The sequence below is a fragment of the Pyrgilauda ruficollis genome, unplaced genomic scaffold (genome assembly GCF_017590135.1).
Source record: "Pyrgilauda ruficollis isolate IOZ18807 unplaced genomic scaffold, ASM1759013v1 scaffold9, whole genome shotgun sequence".
Lineage (NCBI taxonomy): Eukaryota > Metazoa > Chordata > Aves > Passeriformes > Passeridae > Pyrgilauda > Pyrgilauda ruficollis.
The window spans coordinates 10,744,053-10,763,832 of NW_024531043.1; the positions used below are offsets into that span (position 1 = coordinate 10,744,053).

The following is a 19,780-nucleotide window of genomic DNA, read 5'->3' on the forward strand; positions in this document are numbered from 1 at the left end:
TGTTGTGATTTTTTATTTTATTTTGAAATGAAACCATTGTACATTGTACAAACCATAACTACCGATGGAATAAATAAGTGAAAAATTATACTGCTGTACAACACACACACACAAATCATAAGATGGAAAACGATTAGGTATTGAAGAAAACAAAATTCTTTACACCTTCTAACAGGCCCTTAGAGATAAAGAACATTCCAAAACATGACAATGCTTATGTATGAAGATAGCCACCCAAAACCGATATTTTATACTGCCTTGTTGATTTTATTTTTTGTTGTTGTTTTGTAAGTGCCAGCACTTTTTGGAATGTTTAACAACTACTTTCCCAAGCATAAAAATTCCAAGGAATAGTTCTGCTATAAAATGTTTGGCTGAGTAAATCGATTATCTGGAAGGCCTTCCCACATGTTCCACAAACTCAGCTAAATTACTTGCTTGCTTCTAGTTGCCTTTTTTTTTCATATTTTTTGTTAATTTTATTTATTTATTTATTTGTAACTGAAGCTCCAACATTCAGCATTGTAGCAAGGAAGCACTTCTTGATATTTGCACTATTTCTAAAACATCAGCTGTATGAGAACTTTCAGTCATCTTGAAAAGAATTACATCTCTCCTCCTGCTCCATCTCTCAATGCTTTCAATAAACCCTTTTACAGTGAGTTCATAAAACAAGTTTTGGGTAGAGATAGGTCCAAGCCAAAAAAAAGCTGGATTCAGATCTGGTTTCAAACCTCAGTGGATTTGAATGCCATGTTCTGGTTTGGTCCCATCTGTACTTTCTGGCATTAAAATGTGTTCAATCACATCCGTTGGCCCATAAATGTTATCAGGCACTTCAAAAAAAGACTAATAACAGTCTTATACACTATTTTGGATTTCTTCATACCAGATAATGTCAAAGTCTCTTCCCTCAGAGACTGACAATAACAGGTCTAAGGAACCCAAATCTATCTGCTTGTTCAGTTGTCTGTTGTCACTAGAATCTCTGGTTAAAATAAAAGATCTGAATGCATTCTGTAGAAGCTGTAAATAAAGGATTTCTACCTCAGAAATAAAGCCTCTAGGAAGATGGTTATGATGCCTTGTCTCATTAGCCACAGAACAATGAACAGTTCTGAGCAGAAGCCACAGGAGAGAAAAGGAAGTTTATAATTAAACCTGGTTGATGTCAATAATGCCAATAAATGTTTCTATCTAATGAAAAATTTGAGGTATTTTTTAGTGCTATTTATATATTTTATTTCTTCCTAAAGTACAGGAATTAGTTCCTAAATGAAAAGTCTATTTACTCCCTTGGAAACGTCTACAAAATGAAAATTAAAAGCTTGCTGCGATGCACCTGAAGGGAGGGATTAGTAAACACGACTACTTGTCAAAGGTGGCATCAATTTGTTTTGTTTTAGCATTAAGAATAATGAAAAGTTAGTAAATCAAAAATATTTAAAAGTTTGAATCTTTCTAGATTTGCCCATTTAATATATCAATAGAACTTCTCACAAAATATCACTTAAATCTGAATGTAATATACATACAAATCAATCATCATGGACCAGTTATCCACATTTTAGGCATACACACAATTCAAGAGAGAATTCTACCGTTTCATTGCATATATTGTGCAAATTCAGTTTTTGGCTCCTCATTTCCTTATTTTCAGAATGTTAATGGACTTCATGATCAGACCAGAAATCCCAAAATCTTATTAGGGAGCACGCTGTTTTCATGAATGATTTGCAATCAAATTTTATTCAGTTAAAATCCAAAATGTTTTATTTCAACATAAAGGAAAAGTTGAGTGTCATAGGTTATTTGGGGTTCAATCCTACAAACATCTTATGGAAGGTCAGTACTGGCTCCCCACTCCTCCCTCCCCTTTTCCCTCCCCCCAGTTCCTCATTATATTTCCTAATAAAGTGGTAATTGCAAACGTAATGCAGTAGTCTAAGTGCAAGCCATTTTCACTATTGGAGAATTCAGACCTATATAAGCTTCACAAACCTAATTTATGAAAAAACGTTATCAACTGGAAGCAACTTTTTTTTTTTTTTTATCATCTAAAAAAGTATTTACAGTTTTTCAGTTTACAAACTACACGCAACCATCTCCAGAGCTGTGAGATCGTGTTTTAAATTGCAATTTCCACCTCCCACACCAGGAGAAGACAGAGCCAGGGCCCGATCCAGCAGCAAGGATGGACACGTGGATGGATGTGTGTGCATGGAAGTGGGAGATCAGGGGTTTTATTCCCTGGAAGTACAAATACCACTGGAAGACCAGACCCTCGTGACCTGATGCAGATGGTTCCACACTTCTGCTTGCCAGGAATTTGAGGGGAGCTGCACCTACCTCGTGCCTTTCCACTAGTTTAGTTAGCATAAGCACGCTTCAACGTTAATTGGAAGAGAAGGAACATTCCTAACTGGAGTTAGGAACTGGACTATGGAAACAACAAGGCTTATTTACAAGACTTGCTGAAAGAGAATAAGGAACCCCCCTCCCCCAGTACAGTATTTTCCTGGAACATAGAAGTAAACATCTCATAATGAAACAGTACAATGAAATCCAGTTCAGTGAAAACATGATATCAAAAAAGACCAATTGAAAATAAACTCACTGTGCATCAATCCCTTTGATCCTATTTATGTACATAGTGGAACTTTCCTGTAAAGCAAGTTGTACCCAGTACAGAGATCTGGACCTAATACTAAGTATTTTAAGTGCCTGTGTTATAATATCTATTCAGATCTGGACTATAAATGGTAAACAGATCATGTTAACTTCTGATGAAGTTAAGTATTTAGAAGACCAAATTTACAGTTGCGAATGCCATGCATTCAATAAAAGATCTCCACTATAGCTGCTAAAATAAAACATCAAGCTCCTTTTTCTCCTTGGACTCCAAGAGTGAAAATGGCTTCCTGATTTGTAGTTGTTTAAAAATTTAAGCACCAGGGATTTAAAACTTAAAAACGAAACAAAAACCCCAAACAAAAAAAGAAAAGAAAAAAAGCCTTACTACATGGCATTATGCAAACATAGGCCACTTTGCAAAGGAGACAGTTGCAAAACAACTTTTAAAAGTTAGCACTGTTTTCAGAACACAAGGCACAAAACAAAAGCAGACATCACGCCAGAACAATGAACTTCACATGAAAGCTAATACCTGACCTGTACCATCCTTAAATATCTTACAATGTTAAATAGAGAAATGAAAAAAAAATACAGCAGCAACATAATTGTAATTTTGACTTTAGAAACAGTGCGTAGACCCCTCCTGAGTTGTTTACTCCAACCAATTCAGAGACAGTAACTTAAAAGTTCTCAATGTTTGTTTCACAGGAAAAAGTTTTCAGTGTCTGAGAAGTTAAACCTTTGTTAGGCTTTCTTGGATTTTTGCTTGGTAACTTGAAAAGTTAGGAGTTCTGTCCTCATCCAAGAGAAGATGCTTAAGTAAGGTTGTTCTATAATTAAGCCCACTGATGTACCTTACATAAAAACTGACCAGAAAAATCTATAGTCTAAATCTCTTCAACATTTTGTTGGGAAGCCTCTACTTTCATCTTTTTAGAAGGTGGCACTCCTTCAGAGTCCTTAATGAGGGGGAAAAGAAAAACAGCCACGTTATCATTGCACTGAAGTTCAGGCACCACAAACATCAAACAAACAGCACCAACCAATTCCCCAGCGTGTGATGTGTCCCAGACAAAGCATCCCTGGATGCCAGAACATGTCCCAGTGGTGCCTTAAATCACTCCTCTACTTACATCTTACCTCAGCATCTTTGGACCTGTTGTCATCTACAAGGAGCAAAATTCTAGTTCCAGGCTAAAACCCACAGTGAATATTCCAAGGAACAGCCTCGAGGGAGGGTGCACTGAAACTGAGGACCCACAGGAAAACCAGGAGGAGCAGGGCTCTGCCTGAGCATCTGCACTTGTCCTGCCCTGAGAAGGGCACAACTGCAAGGATAATTTCTTCCTCCCACCCATCCAGAATTTTTCAGCATTTCAGTGAGTAAACACTCAAGGATCCACAAATTAGCTCTCCTAACTGCCATAAACATTTACCTTTATAGAAGGAGTTCTACTTCTGAATGGTCCTCAAAGGGTCCAGTAGGTTTGTTCCAAGCAATTTATTAATGTAAAATGTGAATATTCACTTAAAAACATGGTCTGGTTTAAGAAACCAAGAAATCCATCAGACCAATCTGGTTTTACTGTTCCAGTTCTGTGAGATTCAAGCAGCCAGTCACCTGGACCACAAAACCAGGTACAGGCACATTTAATACTCTATAGCTGCTTTACTGTCCTCACTTTGGAAATTAATGGAAATACACTGTCCTCCTTATATTTTCTTTTAAGTAAAAATAAACTTTTCCGAGATCCATGCAATCGGACTATGGCATTCAAAGTTACCTGAGAGTTTTTAGATGCCTCTGTAATTAAATCATTTTCTCCAGAGGACTGAATTTCTGCTTTCTCTGAACTATTCATGGAATTTTCCATTGAAGACTGTGAATTCTGTTCATCAGAGGTATCTGAAATTGCAAGAAATAATTTTAAGCAAACAAATTAAAAGCTTTCAGGAGGAGCTTTCCTGGATATCTTCCCATCCACAACATCCCCAGCACATCCATGTCACCCACACTGTAACCATTAATGAAAGCACACACAACAAGTGTATGAATATGATGAATTAAGCTCAAAGTCCAGGATCACAACCCAGCTGCTGCCAGAGCAGACCCTGGGATCAGACCCTAGAGGGAGCCAAGCTCCTGCACAGCCTCAAAGAGGATGTCTGAGCCCTCAGCAAAGCAGTCAGGACTGCAAGGGAATTCCTTCAAACCAGAAGCAAAAGGCTGAAGTGTTACAACTAATGATCTAAAAAATCAAAATTAATTCAGCCATGTATATAAAATCTTTTTTTTTTTTTTTGGCTTGATAAGGTATTTGAGATAGAATTTAGAAATTCAGCTAACTAGCTTAACCACTGAATTTTTAATTCTGGTGGACAGGTGTGAAGAAGTCCTCCAGCACATTACAGCTGTTTTTTGTTGGGTTTTGTTGTTGTTTTGGGGTATTTTTTCTTTTTTTCTTTTTTGTTGGTTGGTTGTTTTTTTAAACTCTTCCCTCTCTCAAAACAAGACTTATAGAAGACTCAAGGTTAAAGTACCCATTTACTTAAACAGGGGACAGGGGCATGTAAAATGCATTCCTACATCCCTGACCCAAAGATTATATGAATTTATTCCATATGAAGAGAAATGCAAGATCAAACAAAATTGCTAGACAGCTTTGGTTAATGAAGATGCCATAACCAGTGAGTAATGGATATTTTTGTGGTGTACTGTATAAAAAGCTTCACAAGCATTTCTGAATTCCAGACAAAGTGATGCCCATCATGAGCATCTCAAAGATCACATTCAGTGAACTCGGGCAGAATCCTCTTCCTGTCCATGTCTCACCAGAAAAGCATCTTCATGCTGATAAAGAAACAAGTCCCAAAGGTCCAAAGAAATCTGAGTTTTGATTTTTGCTGTGTGTCTCTCAGCCCCCACTGAGCTGAGGAGCACTTGGCCATGTTCCCATCTCCCTGTGACAAATCCAACCCCAGCTCACCACTGCTGTTCTCTTCCAGCTGCTCCTGATGAAACACTCAGCCTGCTGCTGACCTTTGGGCAAGAGGATCCATACCTTAAATCACCAAGCCTCAAGCTATTCCAATCCCTGCAATACTTGCTCACACAGCAGAATGCTTTGAATCCACCTGTTTTATTTAAGAATTCCTCATTAAGCATTTCTGACCACAGAAAGTGGCTTACAGGAACCTCTCTCATCTCAGTGGAGTAACATGAGATAGACAGGCAAGGTCATTAACCCTGTCCAGCTGAATAATGTCCCAACTGCAGGGCTCTGACTGATCCCAACCAGGTAGATAAATGTTTAATAAATTGTTTAACACAGCATTTAACCAACTGAAAAACCCTCACATTAATAACAGGAATTTTTTGACATTATGTCTCCCTTTCATTTTATAACACCTGGCTCTTAATCCAGAGGACTTGGTATGATTTTCCCTGAGCCTAAATTTAACCAGGGGAACATGAATGCTATCTAACAGGTTCACATAAGCAGGTTCAGACAATATTAGACGAAGGAGTAAATCCTTACTCTTTATTGTGGCCAAATATGCACAAATGGAGGTATTATTTGCTCTGATTTACTCCAGTTTGGTGATGGTTCTGTTGTCAAATTTTAACCGCAGTTAACAATGACAACACTTAACATATCTGACCACTCTGGCATTACCAAGATAAAAGTTCTAAATTTAAATTGGTCAGTGGATCTACTGAGTGAAGAACTAAATCAGGAGGGCATAATTAAATTGCTTTGGTATGGGAAGAATTCTGCAACCACATCGTTAGAATGGTGTTAAGGACATCTTTTATCTGTTATAATAGGACAAAGAAAGTTATCTTCCCAAGAATATAAATGCAGAGCATGTTTCAATTACCCAAAATACCATTTAAAGAGTGAGGGTCAGAACAATCCCTTAACCCATATGTATTTTTAATCTGTCCACAACTGCAATAGAATCTTGTCATGCTTTCAGAAAATTAGGACAGAACTCAGAGCTAACTTCTGAATAAGTAGCAAGCAGGGTTAAGAGAAAAGAAAGCTTGCATTATAGTTTACAAAATTAGAAAAGTAATTTCAAAGTATCTCACCTCTATTTTACTGTCACACTAGGGCATCAATTTCCAGAGATCTACACAAACTAATGCCTTCCAGGACTTGTGTGATTACATGGTAGCAGCCATTTCAAAGATGATTTTAAATTATTTATTCTTTCAAGACTGAGATTTGAGAACAATAAACCAGTATTTTGTTTGTTTCTCTCTGAAAAGATCCCTGAATGTCAGTGTGACCTTTCCAGTTGTATGAAAGATCACCAGTAGGTCACAGAAATTGTGGCCCATTTTCACATAAACGCCGAGAATTCAGAAACCATCTCTTTCAAATTATTATTTTCCTGTTCTTAAAGTGGATAAGCAAATAGGTAACACACTAAAGGATAACTTTTTTTGTTTGGCTTTCAAATGGCCCTCCCAGCTCACCTTCTGAACCAGGCTGCTCCTTTGCCTCTGCCTGAGTTTCGTCAGACTTGACTTCAGTGCCGTCTGCTTGTGTTGCCAAGTTCTGCTCTGGTGCTGGGCTGGAATTACTGCTGTTTTCCTGTTTTATTGGAGAAGCATCAGCTATTGAACTCTGGTTGCTATTGTCATCTGTGAACAGAAGAGTGAAAACCAGCCAAGATGTGACAAGATACAAAGCACACCTTAATTCTTCCGTATTATTCCCTGATAACATATGATATAATTAAGCTCATTAGGGATCAAGTCCAATCATTTAGACTCACACTACACATCCAACTTTTTTCCACACCAGCTTAAGGAGTTTTCAAGCAGTTACTAAAAATCTAATTCTAATTTCATACATTAAAACACAGTGTTTTACTCAGATCTGATGCAAAAAACCCCAGAATTTTGTAACATGAGTAAACCAGATCAACCAAATGGCAGTCTCATATAACACAGGGCTATGCAAGTTCATGCTGCACCTTTCCAAATACCCATCACTCCAATGTTCAGATAAGCAGATATTTTTGAATTGAGTCCTGAAGGTCAAAAAAAAAACAAACCAACCCAAAACCCCTTCAAGGTGAAATGCAACATCCAGTCCCAATATCAACAGTTTCTAGGTGATAATTGTCCAGAATATTCTCTAGCTTGGATCACAGTAATCCTCTGCAGCACAGATCTGTAGTTAACAGGAAATATTCTGCCTGTGCCTTCTCCCTGTGACAGTGGTTTAAGTAGCTCAGCTATTATTTACACATAGCACTGGGGTGCAACTTCCTTTAAGCCAGACTAGCATCCCTGGATAACCAAGAGGGGAGTTCCTGCTCCCTAAAGAAAACTAACCCTGCAAAATATTATGAATTAAGTTACTAGAATACAAGTCAATCCACCTCCCTCTGCATCTGTACAACCACTACATCCAAAGGACTTCAGGAACACAGAGGTGCTGCTGGGACCACCTCTCTCCAGAGCAGCCTGAAGTCAATTCAGATTAAGTTTATAACAAAATTGTACAGTGTGAAATTGTACAGTTAAAAACACTGGTGATAAGTGATAAAAAAGCAAGTAGTACATTCACCTCATGGATGAGAGAATCAAGACTTTAAAAAATTAAATTATCTGACCAAGGCAAAAGTAAAAAGGTTTGAAATAGATGAAAAATTAATCCAGATCTGCAAAACCCCTGCTCATTCCTTTAACTACAAGACCACACTTGCTGTCAGCACTGCAAAAAGCAACCATGAGGCAGCACAAATGCAAATAAAACTGAAATTAAAAATTTACAACCCACTAAAAAGTGATCCTCTCTTATCATCTCAAACAGTGCTGCGTTCTCAGTCATAATTGTTATCCAAACACCCAGAAGGTAAAAACCTGAAGCAGAGCTGAGCTGTGCAAGCTGCTCTGTAATAAACACCAGGCTAACACTCAAAAGTCACATATTAAAAAAAAAATTAAAGTGAAATAAAATTGACCTCATAGTGCCTGAATGGCAAACAAAAATGTTTTCTTGAGCAGTTAATTTCATCAAGCTGCAGCAGAAGGAAGGCACCACAGAACAGAGCTTGCTTTCTTGGCTCTTGCAGAATTCTCTTGACCTTAATCAGTAAGAGAGTTAATAAGTGCAAAACCTGCTTAAATTATAGTAGGTCCCACTGAACCTTTGGGGGATTTTTGGTTCTTCAAGCAGCAAACTCTGTTGAGGTATTACTGCACCTGAGTGCAGTGCTCTGAATGGTAGATATTTCTAATTTTATTTTCATATTTAACTCCACTAACAATTTTTTTCCCTTACACTCACAGCCCAAATATAAATGGCATTTAAACAACTGTTAGTACATCCACAGAAGAGAAGTCCAAGGTACCAAGTGAGTATCTGATGGTGTTTTCCATTTGATTCAAGTCCATACATCAGAGCAGTGGAGAATCGGAGGCTGTTGGTTTACACTTTCACAGCAGTGTAAGAGGGGAATTGGGTCTGAGCTTCTCCCACTCACCATGCATGTCCATCATCCCTGGGGAGGAGCTGTTCTCTGGAGTGGTCACTTCAGAGCCACATTTTTCATCTTTGCCCTTTTTCTTATTCTTATTTTTCTGAAAAACAAAAGGCACCACACACAAATGAGACTACGGCCATGCAGAGAAATCCACGCTGCTGTGCAAAACCCTCCCCACTCAGCACTTCTGTAAGAACAGCTCACAGTCCCAAGTGAAACCTCCTCCTCCTCTACAACTAATGCTGTTTTTTCACTAAAACTGAAAGATGGATCAAGAAAAATCAGATTGAGCCAAACCAAAGAGCACAAGCAGCACAGCCCTGTGTGAGCTGTGGGTCCCGAGCTGCTCCCAGCCCACCAGGATGAAAACAAAGGAAAGGACCCTGGCATCCATCACGTGGGGGATCTGTGCCTGCTAAGGGATGCAGCATTTGCAATTAGGAGCTGACGTAATCAGCCTCACAGGAAAAAGAGCCAGCTGCACTGCTTTTGGAGATCCTGCCTGCTGAGGACACAATTCAAAGCCTGACTCCAGGAAGAATGCTGAGCCCACCCTTTTGGACAGAGACCATCCTCCAGTGAGGGAAGGAACTGAACCACAATCAAACACTGTCTGAGACTGCAGAAGTAATTCAACAAGTGATATCTGGAGGGACTTTTCTCTCTATTTTAAATAGATTACTAAGCTTATTTCTAAACTGCATTTTTACTTAGAGAAGCCAGATTTTACTCACTGATGCATGAGAAAGAGGTGAGAGCACATGGACTTCTTTACCTTTGCAAAATTAAAGGTCAGAGGGGTCACGATCTTTCTCAGGTTTGGTTTTGTTGTTTTTTAAAGGTAAAAAGGACACTTTTGCCACAAAAGAAACACTGAAAGTGACTGTGAGCAATTTAAGCTGACAGGTGTTTTTTAAAGAGGTTTAACCATCAGAGTGATGAGGTTCCAGAACAGCCTTCCACAACCAGGAGGAGGAAGAACCAATCTAATTGTAGTGCAGAGAAATGTCAAAATATCTATGGAGCAACATGTGAGGGGGGAAGTAATTTAATTTCTGTTCACCAAAATCAAAGACAACTTCCACTTGAAATGGGGGAAGGCACCGCTCTCCTATTTTAGTGAAAAGCAAATATACTGTCTGGTCCTTCAGTGGATGGAACTGGATATAAAAAGATGTCCACAACAAAATTTAATAGACAAAATTATCCCTATCTGGTACTTACTGTTAAAATCTACATGCTTATGTGATGTGTGAGAACTTCCAGAGCTGCAGGACAGAAACACTGCCAACATCAAGCCTGAAACAGCTTGAACTGAAACTGCAGCTGCACAACAGCCTCTACTTGAAATAAAAAGATCATGACTGTAGGACACCAGCATAACTGGTCTTAAACAAGTGTCCCAATTTCAGCAAATCTGGAGCCTCAACCTAGAGATGATGGCTTAGAAAACACAATTAAACTCTGCTCATAGAAACCATTATATAAACCCATTCTTCATAATAGAGAACCTGACTTTGGGATTGCAGTGACCTTGAAAATTCCTCCAGAAGCTCACTTAGAAATTCTGTTTCCAAGTCCCACAGCACCCATCCTGCAGGCACAGCTGAACAGCAGGAAAACTGCCAGAAGCCCTGAGCCTAAATATCCTAAACCCTGCTCTGCCTCTCACACAGTTAGCACAATTTCCCCCCACTATGAAGTATAAATAATAAAATCAAGACCAAACATTTGACAACTAGAAAGAATGGACAGTTTCCCAATTCCCAAGGGGGAACTTGAGAGAGATGCTGCCCAAGCACTGGAAGAACCCCTGAGGTTTACCACAACTCTGACAGTTCCTGAAATCTGTGGGACAACCAAAGCACAGAAAAAACAAACTCAGTTAAAGCAATCCTAATAAAAAAATAGGTCTCAAATTTGGAGTCAGTAAGACAAGGTCTTGTCTGAAAAACCACCATTTTACACATCTATTAATATAGAAGCTTTCTTCCCAATAGGTCTTCACTCATATTTCAGGTAAAGTAAAAGCACATGACAGCCCAAGGAAAGAGCACCAAACTTAGGATATGTTTTCTATTGTGTCATTAATTTACTGTGGTATCGTGTGTTAGTGTTCTCTCTATCACAATATTACAATTTATAAGAGGAGAGCGACAATAATTTTAAAAACCAATTTTAAGTCCTATCAACTTTGATTTTTACGTTTCTTTTTACGCCACACAAACAGTGCACACAACAGGATGCACAGACAGAACATTTGTCAAGAAAACACACATGACAACAGAAGCCGCTGCATTATTTGGCTGGACATCTTAATACAGATGATCCCAGCTCCACAGGATATTCCTACCCTCATATCAAGTGTTTTCCATCTGATTTTGAGCAAAACAGCAGTGATGCACACACAGAATATGTTCTCTGCCCTGTTCCAAACCAGCTGCTTTCTTTAAATCACCAGGCAGAAAGAGAGGAAAAATTATGCATGTCATAACTTTCCCTCCCTGCCTCCCAGTTACTTAGAGAAAGGTTTCAAACTCAGTTTCAGCTGCACGTTTAACAGTTATCTGAGAACTGATCCCAGCTGACTCCAGGGAGACTGTCGCACACTCACCCATCCACATCACTTGCTGTAGAGATCAACATCCCCCTGGAGCTTGCAAGACCCACACCAGCCCTAGCTTAAAGGCTCAATGAAAATCAAAGAATATTTCTTTTGACTTTGCCTAAACAGGAGCATCTACATCTGGAAAAAGCAAGACACTGCAGGATACTTACATCATCCACTTTAGGCTCTGTTACTGGTACCCATTTGTAAATCCTTAGGGATGTGTCGCCAACTGTCACCCACTTCTTCTCCCTACAAAATTACAATGCAGGAGAAGTTACACTTCAGATTCAGAAGAGAGTGATCTACTATTGTAAGTTGTCAAGAATTTAAACAGGCTATTAAGTAGGATGATCTCTATTACATCGTCTTTAGCACTGCATTGTGCAAATTGTTCTTTGCATTTCACAACTTGCTAGAGCACTGCTAACCTCCAGATTTCTCAGGGCTGTTACTTGACTGGGTGAGTAACTGCAGTAGCAGTAATAAGATCTGGATTAAAGATAAAGTTAAGAAGAACAGCAATTGAAAATGCAGATTTAATGCCTACAATTTTCACTTAAATTTCTAGACAGCAGAAGAGGGTTTAGACAGACCAGTGTGTTTTTGATTGTCATGAAGCTGTTTAATGGGATTAGAAATCTAGATGCATTTTGACCATCTGAGGTTTATTTGGGGGGCAGAAATTTGCTGCTGGCAATTTAATGCTCACTCCACACCCCTGACAGACAGCTCTGCAATTCCAGCTGTAGGACCAACAGCCTCACAGGGAGCAAACCAGTGCCGTGGTGCAGAATGCAGCCTCTGGAGAGCCCAGCTCTGGGGAAAGGCAAGGCTGAGCCTAGCAGAGAGGGGAAAGCACAGCCTGGCTGCTGTGTGCACACCCTGCCAGCCTGAATGGTGACACTGACAAAAGGGGAAGGAAATGTGGCTGCAGGGCAGCTCTGCCTGGGGCTCCCAGGGCTGGGGTGGAGAGGGATGCTCGGCTGAGGGATGCACTCCTTGAGCTCTGCACATCAGGGATTTAAAGAAGGTCCACAATGCCAGAGAAATTTCATCACGTTTCTGGGATCAGTTTTCAGGTCACAGATTACCACTGCTGGTTCCTGGGTTTGCAATGCAGCTCTGCAAATGGATCGATTAAAAGTTAACAACAAAGACCGATTCCATTAAATATTCAGGAACATCTGAAATTAATTTGGCATGAGATCTCAGGCTTCTTTTTTTTTTTCCCATAAACACATTTAAATAATAGATTTGGGATCCAGTTATAGATTAAAAAAAATAAAAAATGTTCTTTGCAGGATGGGAGAAGCTGGATGTGACTCCAAATACATATATTAATATATATGTGATAGCTCCATTTTTAGAAAGGGCCTCCAGAATCAAAAGCAGCCACACTGTACAAATGTCACAAACATCCTCCTGACTATTTGTTTTAGCTACTAAAGCCAATCTTACATTTTCCCTTTAGAAGAGGCATTTTTTCCTGTTTAATTAAGAACAAAAGCAAAATTAAACTGCATATAAATGTATTTGATACATTTTGGCTCTGTCCATAATGATATTTTAATTGAAGTCCAAGACTATTTCAAATTAATTTCTTTCCCACTGCTCTTCATGGAGCAGTGCTCCCTCAATGTGTTTAGACACAGCCATTTGGGTACACTAGGTGGCTAAAGTGTGTCAAAATCCAATTTCACTCTAATTTGGAGCTCTACATGCGATAAAAATGACAGTGGAGATGAGGGCATGTCAATAATGAGACATACTTAACTGTGAAGAGATGATCATGATATAATTTGGGGTTTTTTAAGGATACAATACAAACTAGATTTATTTCTACTTAAGAAAACCTTTGAAATTATGGAAATAAAACCAACTGGGGTTTTGTTTTGGGTGTGGGGAGAGGTGAATAAATGTGGGTTTTTTTTTTTAAAAATTAAGATTTTAGTCTTTTCCTATAGCAAAATATTACTTAGAGATGCTGCACTGGAAAACCAAAAGTTCAAGATACCTGTTAGCATCTCAAAGCAGCCTCACACAGCATCTTCACTGGACAGACTGTAGAACACAGGAGGAAACCTATATTAGTAATTTTTTCCTTCTAGTATTAAAGTTAGCCCTGACATTTTAACTCTTCTGAGCTTCTTACCACTTTAAGTTTTGATAACCCTCAGCTCTAGGGATTTTTTAACTGATTTCAATACACAGTAATTCAGACAACAACGGGAATAAGAATATTTTGTGATGGAAGTACACCAACATCCCAGTCCTGCAAACACTTATGGCTAAAAGAAAACCCAACATCACAGTGCTATTATGCAAATATTTTACTTGTGTAAGTATTTACAGTATTGACAGTTTAAGACCATGAAAGTATTAATAAGAAAAAAAGAAGACAACCTCCTCTAAAACTTAATAAAAGCATAGGTAGCACAAACACAAATTTGTTAACAAAGAAACGCAATGACTTTCAGACATTTAAGATCAACAAGGTAAAATCATTTCAAGATTTATGACATTCATTGCAAATTAAGCTTAGAATATTATCTGTAATACTTACTGCCTTACCATTTCAAAACAAAACCCAAAATCCAAACAAGCAAACAAAAACCCCAAACCCACTTCTACTCTGAACACTCACTTTTTAATCTTTTGTGCAAAGACACCATCCCAACCTGCTGATCAGGGACTTTCCTTTTCACTCAGTGAGAACTGACAATTTACTGATGCTGCCCATGGCAGCGAGTTTGGGAAAGGCTGCACAAATCACAGAAGATCCTCACTGGCCCAGTGCTGGAATAGGAATGAGGAACTCATGAATTCTTGTGCTCAGTCTGTTGTGAAACCTTAAATAGTTTCTTCACCTGTTTTCTTGTCTGCTGCACCCACCCCAAGATCCTGACCAGAATTCCACCCCCATCACTCAATTCCACCTTAGATAAGTGATGACTGAGCAATATCTGTAATTGCACCATCCCCTGTTATTCTCTGAAGGTTGGTCTCTGTGTTGATTGCTGGATGGGGAAAGATGGCTAATGGAACACCATCAGCCTGACACTTTAGCAGGCTAAAAACATGGCAATTATCAACTTTAATTTTCTATGTCTAGCTGATAAACTCCACAGTTTTACAAAAAAACCCACTTTTCCTGTTTTCAAAGCTCTCCTGTTTCTCCATGAATGACTCAGAAGTAACAACAGAAAATGGCAAAACTGAAATATATACAATAATATTTTTTCTTTTAATCTTCCACACTGAGAAGTATCTTCAATATTTTAGTTATAGTAAATTCAGAAACTAATCAGTGCAACAGAAACAAACCCTTACATTTATCTGAAATTGTGTAAAAGCATTTTTAAATTCTTAACTATATCTGCACAGCATTTAAAGGACAGCCAAGGGTACAAAGGGTAACCATTAGTATCAACACTTCTTCAGTGCTTATGCCTGAGGCATACTAATATCTCAGAACTTACATCATTATATACTCAATTCCCCATTCTAAATAACCCAAGACTCTCAAATATATTTATACTTTGTTTAATAACACTAAAGCTCCACAGATGAACATCAGATTCCACGTGTAAAAGTAATATATGGGTGAGCAAACACAACAGTGTATATTACACTTATACAGAAAGTGTCAAGGCAGCTTCTGCAGCAGCAGTGAGTGCCAGAAACATTTGATGGCAGAGACACAAGAAAGCCTTTACTGCCAATATATCACTCAAGGAAAGGCTTTCCCACTTGTCTGGCCTTTTCCCATGACTACCATTCATCACAGTGAGCTGCATTTACACACGGATTTGCTCCCACATACCCCATCTTCTGCTGGTGATCACGAAGTGACGTCATAATGCTGAATTTATCACATCACACTCACTTGCATTGCAACAGAGTTTGGTGAAAATCACAGAATTATGACCTCCCTGTGGGATCAAGCAAAAGAGAAAGGGGATGGGAAAGAATATGCCATTATTATACACAAAAAGTGCTGTCAGATGCACAAAAAATGATTTTTTTTTGAAGCGTAGGCTTGCTTTTCCGAGCACGCCTACTGCTGAGAAGATGTTTGTCTAGTGACTAACGTGAAGGAGCCCCAAACACACATGGTGTTTATTGAACAGGCTGCAAATACAATAAAATGCCATGCAGAGAGACTGGACAAGGGCATGTGGTCACAGACACCTTTTCTCCGGGTTTGTCTGAGTAGAGCACATTTGGGGAGTCCCCTGGAATGTTCACATGGCTTAAAGCAAGCCCTGCTTGGCTCCACGTGGCCACAAGCACCTTGCTCACAGCAGGGAGAACCACGGCTCACAGATGCCAAAACTCTACCTTCAGCTTCCACTGAAGTCAAGAGAAATAATCACAAGCCAGAATAAAGAAAGGTATCGTAATTCAAGCACAGTAACAGTGTGTTTGGGCCACTACAGAATTTCAGTGCATTCCTGCACATACACTGGGTATTTTTACTTCAACTGCCACTGCTTGAACTACAGTCTTAGGAGAAAACCCAACACAGACAGGCTAAAGCAGGGAGGTGATCTGGGAGCAGCAAACACCCTTTTCCAAAGACATCTTGTTAAGGAATTCTGTGTCATGACTCCTTTTCAGAGCAAAAGCCTATTTGAAGAAGGAGGCATGAGCAGCAAAACCTGCAGAAACTCAATCTCAGAGCACTACATACCACACAAAAGCATTTTAGCAAATCTGAATGGAGACAGTGAAAGGAAAAGCTACAGCAGCACTGCCTAAAAATCCTAAATAGCCACAGCTCAGGATCCCAGCCAATGGCACCAGGTAAAACAGCCTGTGGGGAATTTTCCCCTCAACCTTCTTCAGGTACTTTCACCAGTTGTCCAGGTTCACCTCTTCTTCCTAAGGTGTTATCACCTGACAGATCAGGGCTTTGATGGATCAGAAAAAGGACAAAGGACTCCTGAGAAATACTGCAATTCAAAGGGAAGGCAACACAGTGGGATTTCCCTAAAGTCAGGCTTACCTATCTATCCCCACCAGGTATTCCAGACCTCCATCCTTACAGGTCTGCACAGCTGTCCTAAAGTCCAGCAGTGCTATGTACCCACACAAATTATTTCACTGCCTCCCAAAACATCTTACCACTTGTACTTTCCTCCTGCTCATTCCTTGTTTCAGTAGATGCCTGTATTTTCCCTCATTTAATAAATAAAACTTTGACACAAACCAAGAGTGCCTTCAGTATTTTTCTAGGGCTGGTTGAGGGCACAACAGTTTTTGCCCCTCTCTTCTTGAGAGCCCACTTGGAATCTACATGTACCCATCAACCTTTAAAGACAAAAAAAAATCCTGTGCCATTAATTGAGACAAAATAATCTCAGAGGATTTTTTTAAATAGACTGAGAGAAGAATTTTAAGTACTGTTAAAGAAAGGCAGAACTGTTCTCTTACTGTGGAAATTTAACACTTCTGCCACACAAACACAAGGCAACCATGTATTCTGTAAGCCACGTGCTGCGTGTTTTCCAAAACAGATGCTCATTCATGAGCGTGGCTTAAACAAAGGAGATAAGGTTACAGTAATCTCAAGATAAAAACGTAACAACTTCACTGTTTACTACTAAGTTCCAGCAATAACCAGAAGTGCCACGTGCTCTGTGAAGGGACAGGAAGACAGGGGACCTGCATCCAAGCGCTGGCTGTCCAGGAACACTGATTTTCTGAGGAACAAAGTCTGTCCTGATGGAAGCTGCCTTCCAGCAGGCACATTCCCAGATGCGGCAGCACAGGGATTCAGGAGCACCAGGCACAGCAAGGTGCTGCACACCTGCACAGGTGGATAATGCCTTGGATAAAGGCACCGTCCGCTCGGATGAGTCCACAGCCTCATGTGTCTCCCTGCCCATCCCGGGCACGCACTGCTCCGACCACACAAGTCTCACAAAACTCCGTTCTAGGAAACGTCGGATGCAAGGTATTTTAATTTTCAGTGGCTGCATTTCCACAGAAGAGCTGTGGATGGCAACAAATTGCTCCTATTATGCAAATGAAACTGCACACTCGGAAATTGCCGATGTGGCTCTTCTGAAGGTGCAGGAATTGCTAGTGTGGAAAGTTCAATTTAACAAGCCAAGTCTTCTCAAAACACTGAAACCACAAAACACAGAATCCCTCTAGCTAATTTCCCGCTGTATTTGACTGCAGGTGGAGGGGGGTAACCATGAGATTCACCTTCAAATTATGGTTCCTTTAAAAATAAGAAAATTGCTTTATGTAAATACTTGTGAGGTGAACGCACAAAGTCTTATCAATACTTCTGACAATAATCAACAGAAACACTGCGTGACTGTACAGGAACCCTCTATAGCAAGCTGTCTATCATGAAGGCTAAAATGTAGAGAAATCTATTTATACCATAAGATTTCTGTTTTACAGAAAGAGCCATAGCAACTGGCATGATGGCAGAGAGTCCTTGCCAAGAAAAAAAATAAATAAATTAGGTATTTTGTTGAATGGCCAAGCTTCTGTCTCTACTCCTCTCTGAATTCCACAAACCAGGATTCAAAGGGAGCGTGCTGCGCTCATGAATGAAATACCTACAGCCAGAACAGTCCCACACATCCAACCACGCTGCAGCTGGAACAAAAGTCCTGTCACACCGCTGCACATTGTTCTGACCTTCCAAAGCCGGCCCAGCAGTCAGCAAACTGCACTTAAAAACAACACCCGAGTAGAAGAGAGTTCCTGAAACCACCCGAGCTGCGGAGCTGGGGCTGCTCCGGCTCCGACACAAAGGCTGGATTCTTTGAAATCCCCATCCCGTGCCCGGCGTTCCTGGACACACGTCCCGATTCTTTGTCCGGCTCACGCCAACGGGCCCATTCGTGTGCTCAAGGCCATTTAAAACTTAACAATCCATTTCACCCCAATACGAACACGTTCAACTCTGTATTTTGCTCTTTTTTTAACGAAAACAAAGCGTTAGCTGAGGAGGACAATAGAAGTGTCCCCTTGATTTCAAAGCTTCACACCAGCTGAGTGATGCACAGTAACAATAACGCAAGGGATTTCCCCGTGGATTCCAAATGTTTAAAGAAAGTATTTTAAGATACATGCACAGAGACTGCTGAACAGTCAGCCAACTTGCTGGAAGAAAGATTCACTCTTGAGTCACACCGGCACTGCTCTTTATGCCAGCCCAGATCCCCGGACCGACCATGCAGAGCACGGCGGCGACCGCCGTACTGTATTGTTTAAACACCTCGCGTGGGTTTTTCTAACAAAAGCAGGGGGAAAAAAGACAAAAGCGGGGAAATGCCAAAACGCGTGGAAGGCCTAACAAAAGGGACTTATTTCACACCGGGTATAACCTTTAATTTTATGATTTAAGAGAGGTTCCAGGGGCAGCTTGCGCTCTCTCCGGGAGCGTCCGTGGGAGACGATCGCGCTCGGGTTCGCTGCGCTTTTACGCGCAAACCCCGGGAACTTGCGAGGTGAAATCAATCCACAAACAGGCAACGACAGAAAATAAACTCTCGGGAGCCTCACAGGGGTACTCTTAACGTGTTTTCTTTTTTTCCAGAACACTTCTCCGAGCACTATTTCAACCCAGGAGAGCGGGCGGCGGAGCCACCCCGGGCCCGCTCCTCGGGCCCTTTGTAGGGGCCGGCGGCGGGAGGCGCCCGGCCCGACCCCGCCGCCCGCCCATGCCCGAGGCGCCCGGCCCGGGACCCGCGCCGAGGGGCAGCGGGTCGNGGCCGGTGCGGGGCGCGGGGGGACGCGGGCGCGGGGTCCCGGCGCGGCGCGGCCCGCTCACCATTTGCGCACTTTCTCGATGGCCGCCATCACCCGCTTGATATCATCCTTCGCCCGGCTCCGGGTCTCGGCCCGCACCGACCGGCCCGACATGCTGCTGGGGGGCGGCGGGCTCGGCGGGGAACGCGGCGCTCGGCGCGGCCGGCGGCTCGGTCCGTGTGTCGGGGCGCCCGCCCGCACAATGCCGGGGCTGCGCGGGGCTCGGCACGGCTGCGCTCGGCGGCTCCG

At 41.0% G+C, this 19,780-nt stretch overlaps 2 protein-coding genes across 2 annotated transcripts in view; both read right to left on the minus strand.

Moving 5' to 3' along the window:
* On the minus strand, positions 1-19,774 carry BCL7A (BAF chromatin remodeling complex subunit BCL7A). Its single transcript, XM_041489094.1, has 6 exons — positions 19,554-19,774; positions 11,920-12,001; positions 9,142-9,238; positions 7,121-7,288; positions 4,419-4,540; positions 1-3,593 (listed from the first exon to the last, which is right to left on the minus strand). Exons 1-6 carry the CDS (start codon positions 19,643-19,645, stop codon positions 3,522-3,524), a joined length of 633 nt encoding a protein of 210 aa, XP_041345028.1. The 5' UTR covers positions 19,646-19,774; the 3' UTR covers positions 1-3,521.
* Positions 12,032-19,780, minus strand: part of CFAP251 (cilia and flagella associated protein 251) — a 25,886-nt gene continuing 18,137 nt past the window's right edge. The window contains exons 25-28 of the transcript XR_005956950.1: positions 15,576-15,684; positions 14,397-14,548; positions 13,767-13,813; positions 12,032-12,874 (exon numbers count right to left, since the gene is read on the minus strand). The gene's annotated coding sequence lies outside the window, so the exon portion shown is untranslated. The remainder of the gene's footprint in view (positions 12,875-13,766; positions 13,814-14,396; positions 14,549-15,575; positions 15,685-19,780) is intronic.

Excerpts from the sequence above, each read along its gene's own strand:
- BCL7A (XM_041489094.1), bottom strand. The coding sequence starts at position 19,645 with ATGTCGGGCCGGTCGGTGCGGGCCGAGACCCGGAGCCGGGCGAAGGAT. Across the intron at positions 9,239-11,919 it reads CAGAGCCTAAAGTGGATGAT|AAAAATAAGAATAAGAAAAA; the intron begins GTAAGTATCCTG and ends TTTGTTTTTCAG. Across the intron at positions 4,541-7,120 it reads GGAGCAGCCTGGTTCAGAAG|ATACCTCTGATGAACAGAAT; the intron begins GTGAGCTGGGAG and ends TTGCAATTTCAG.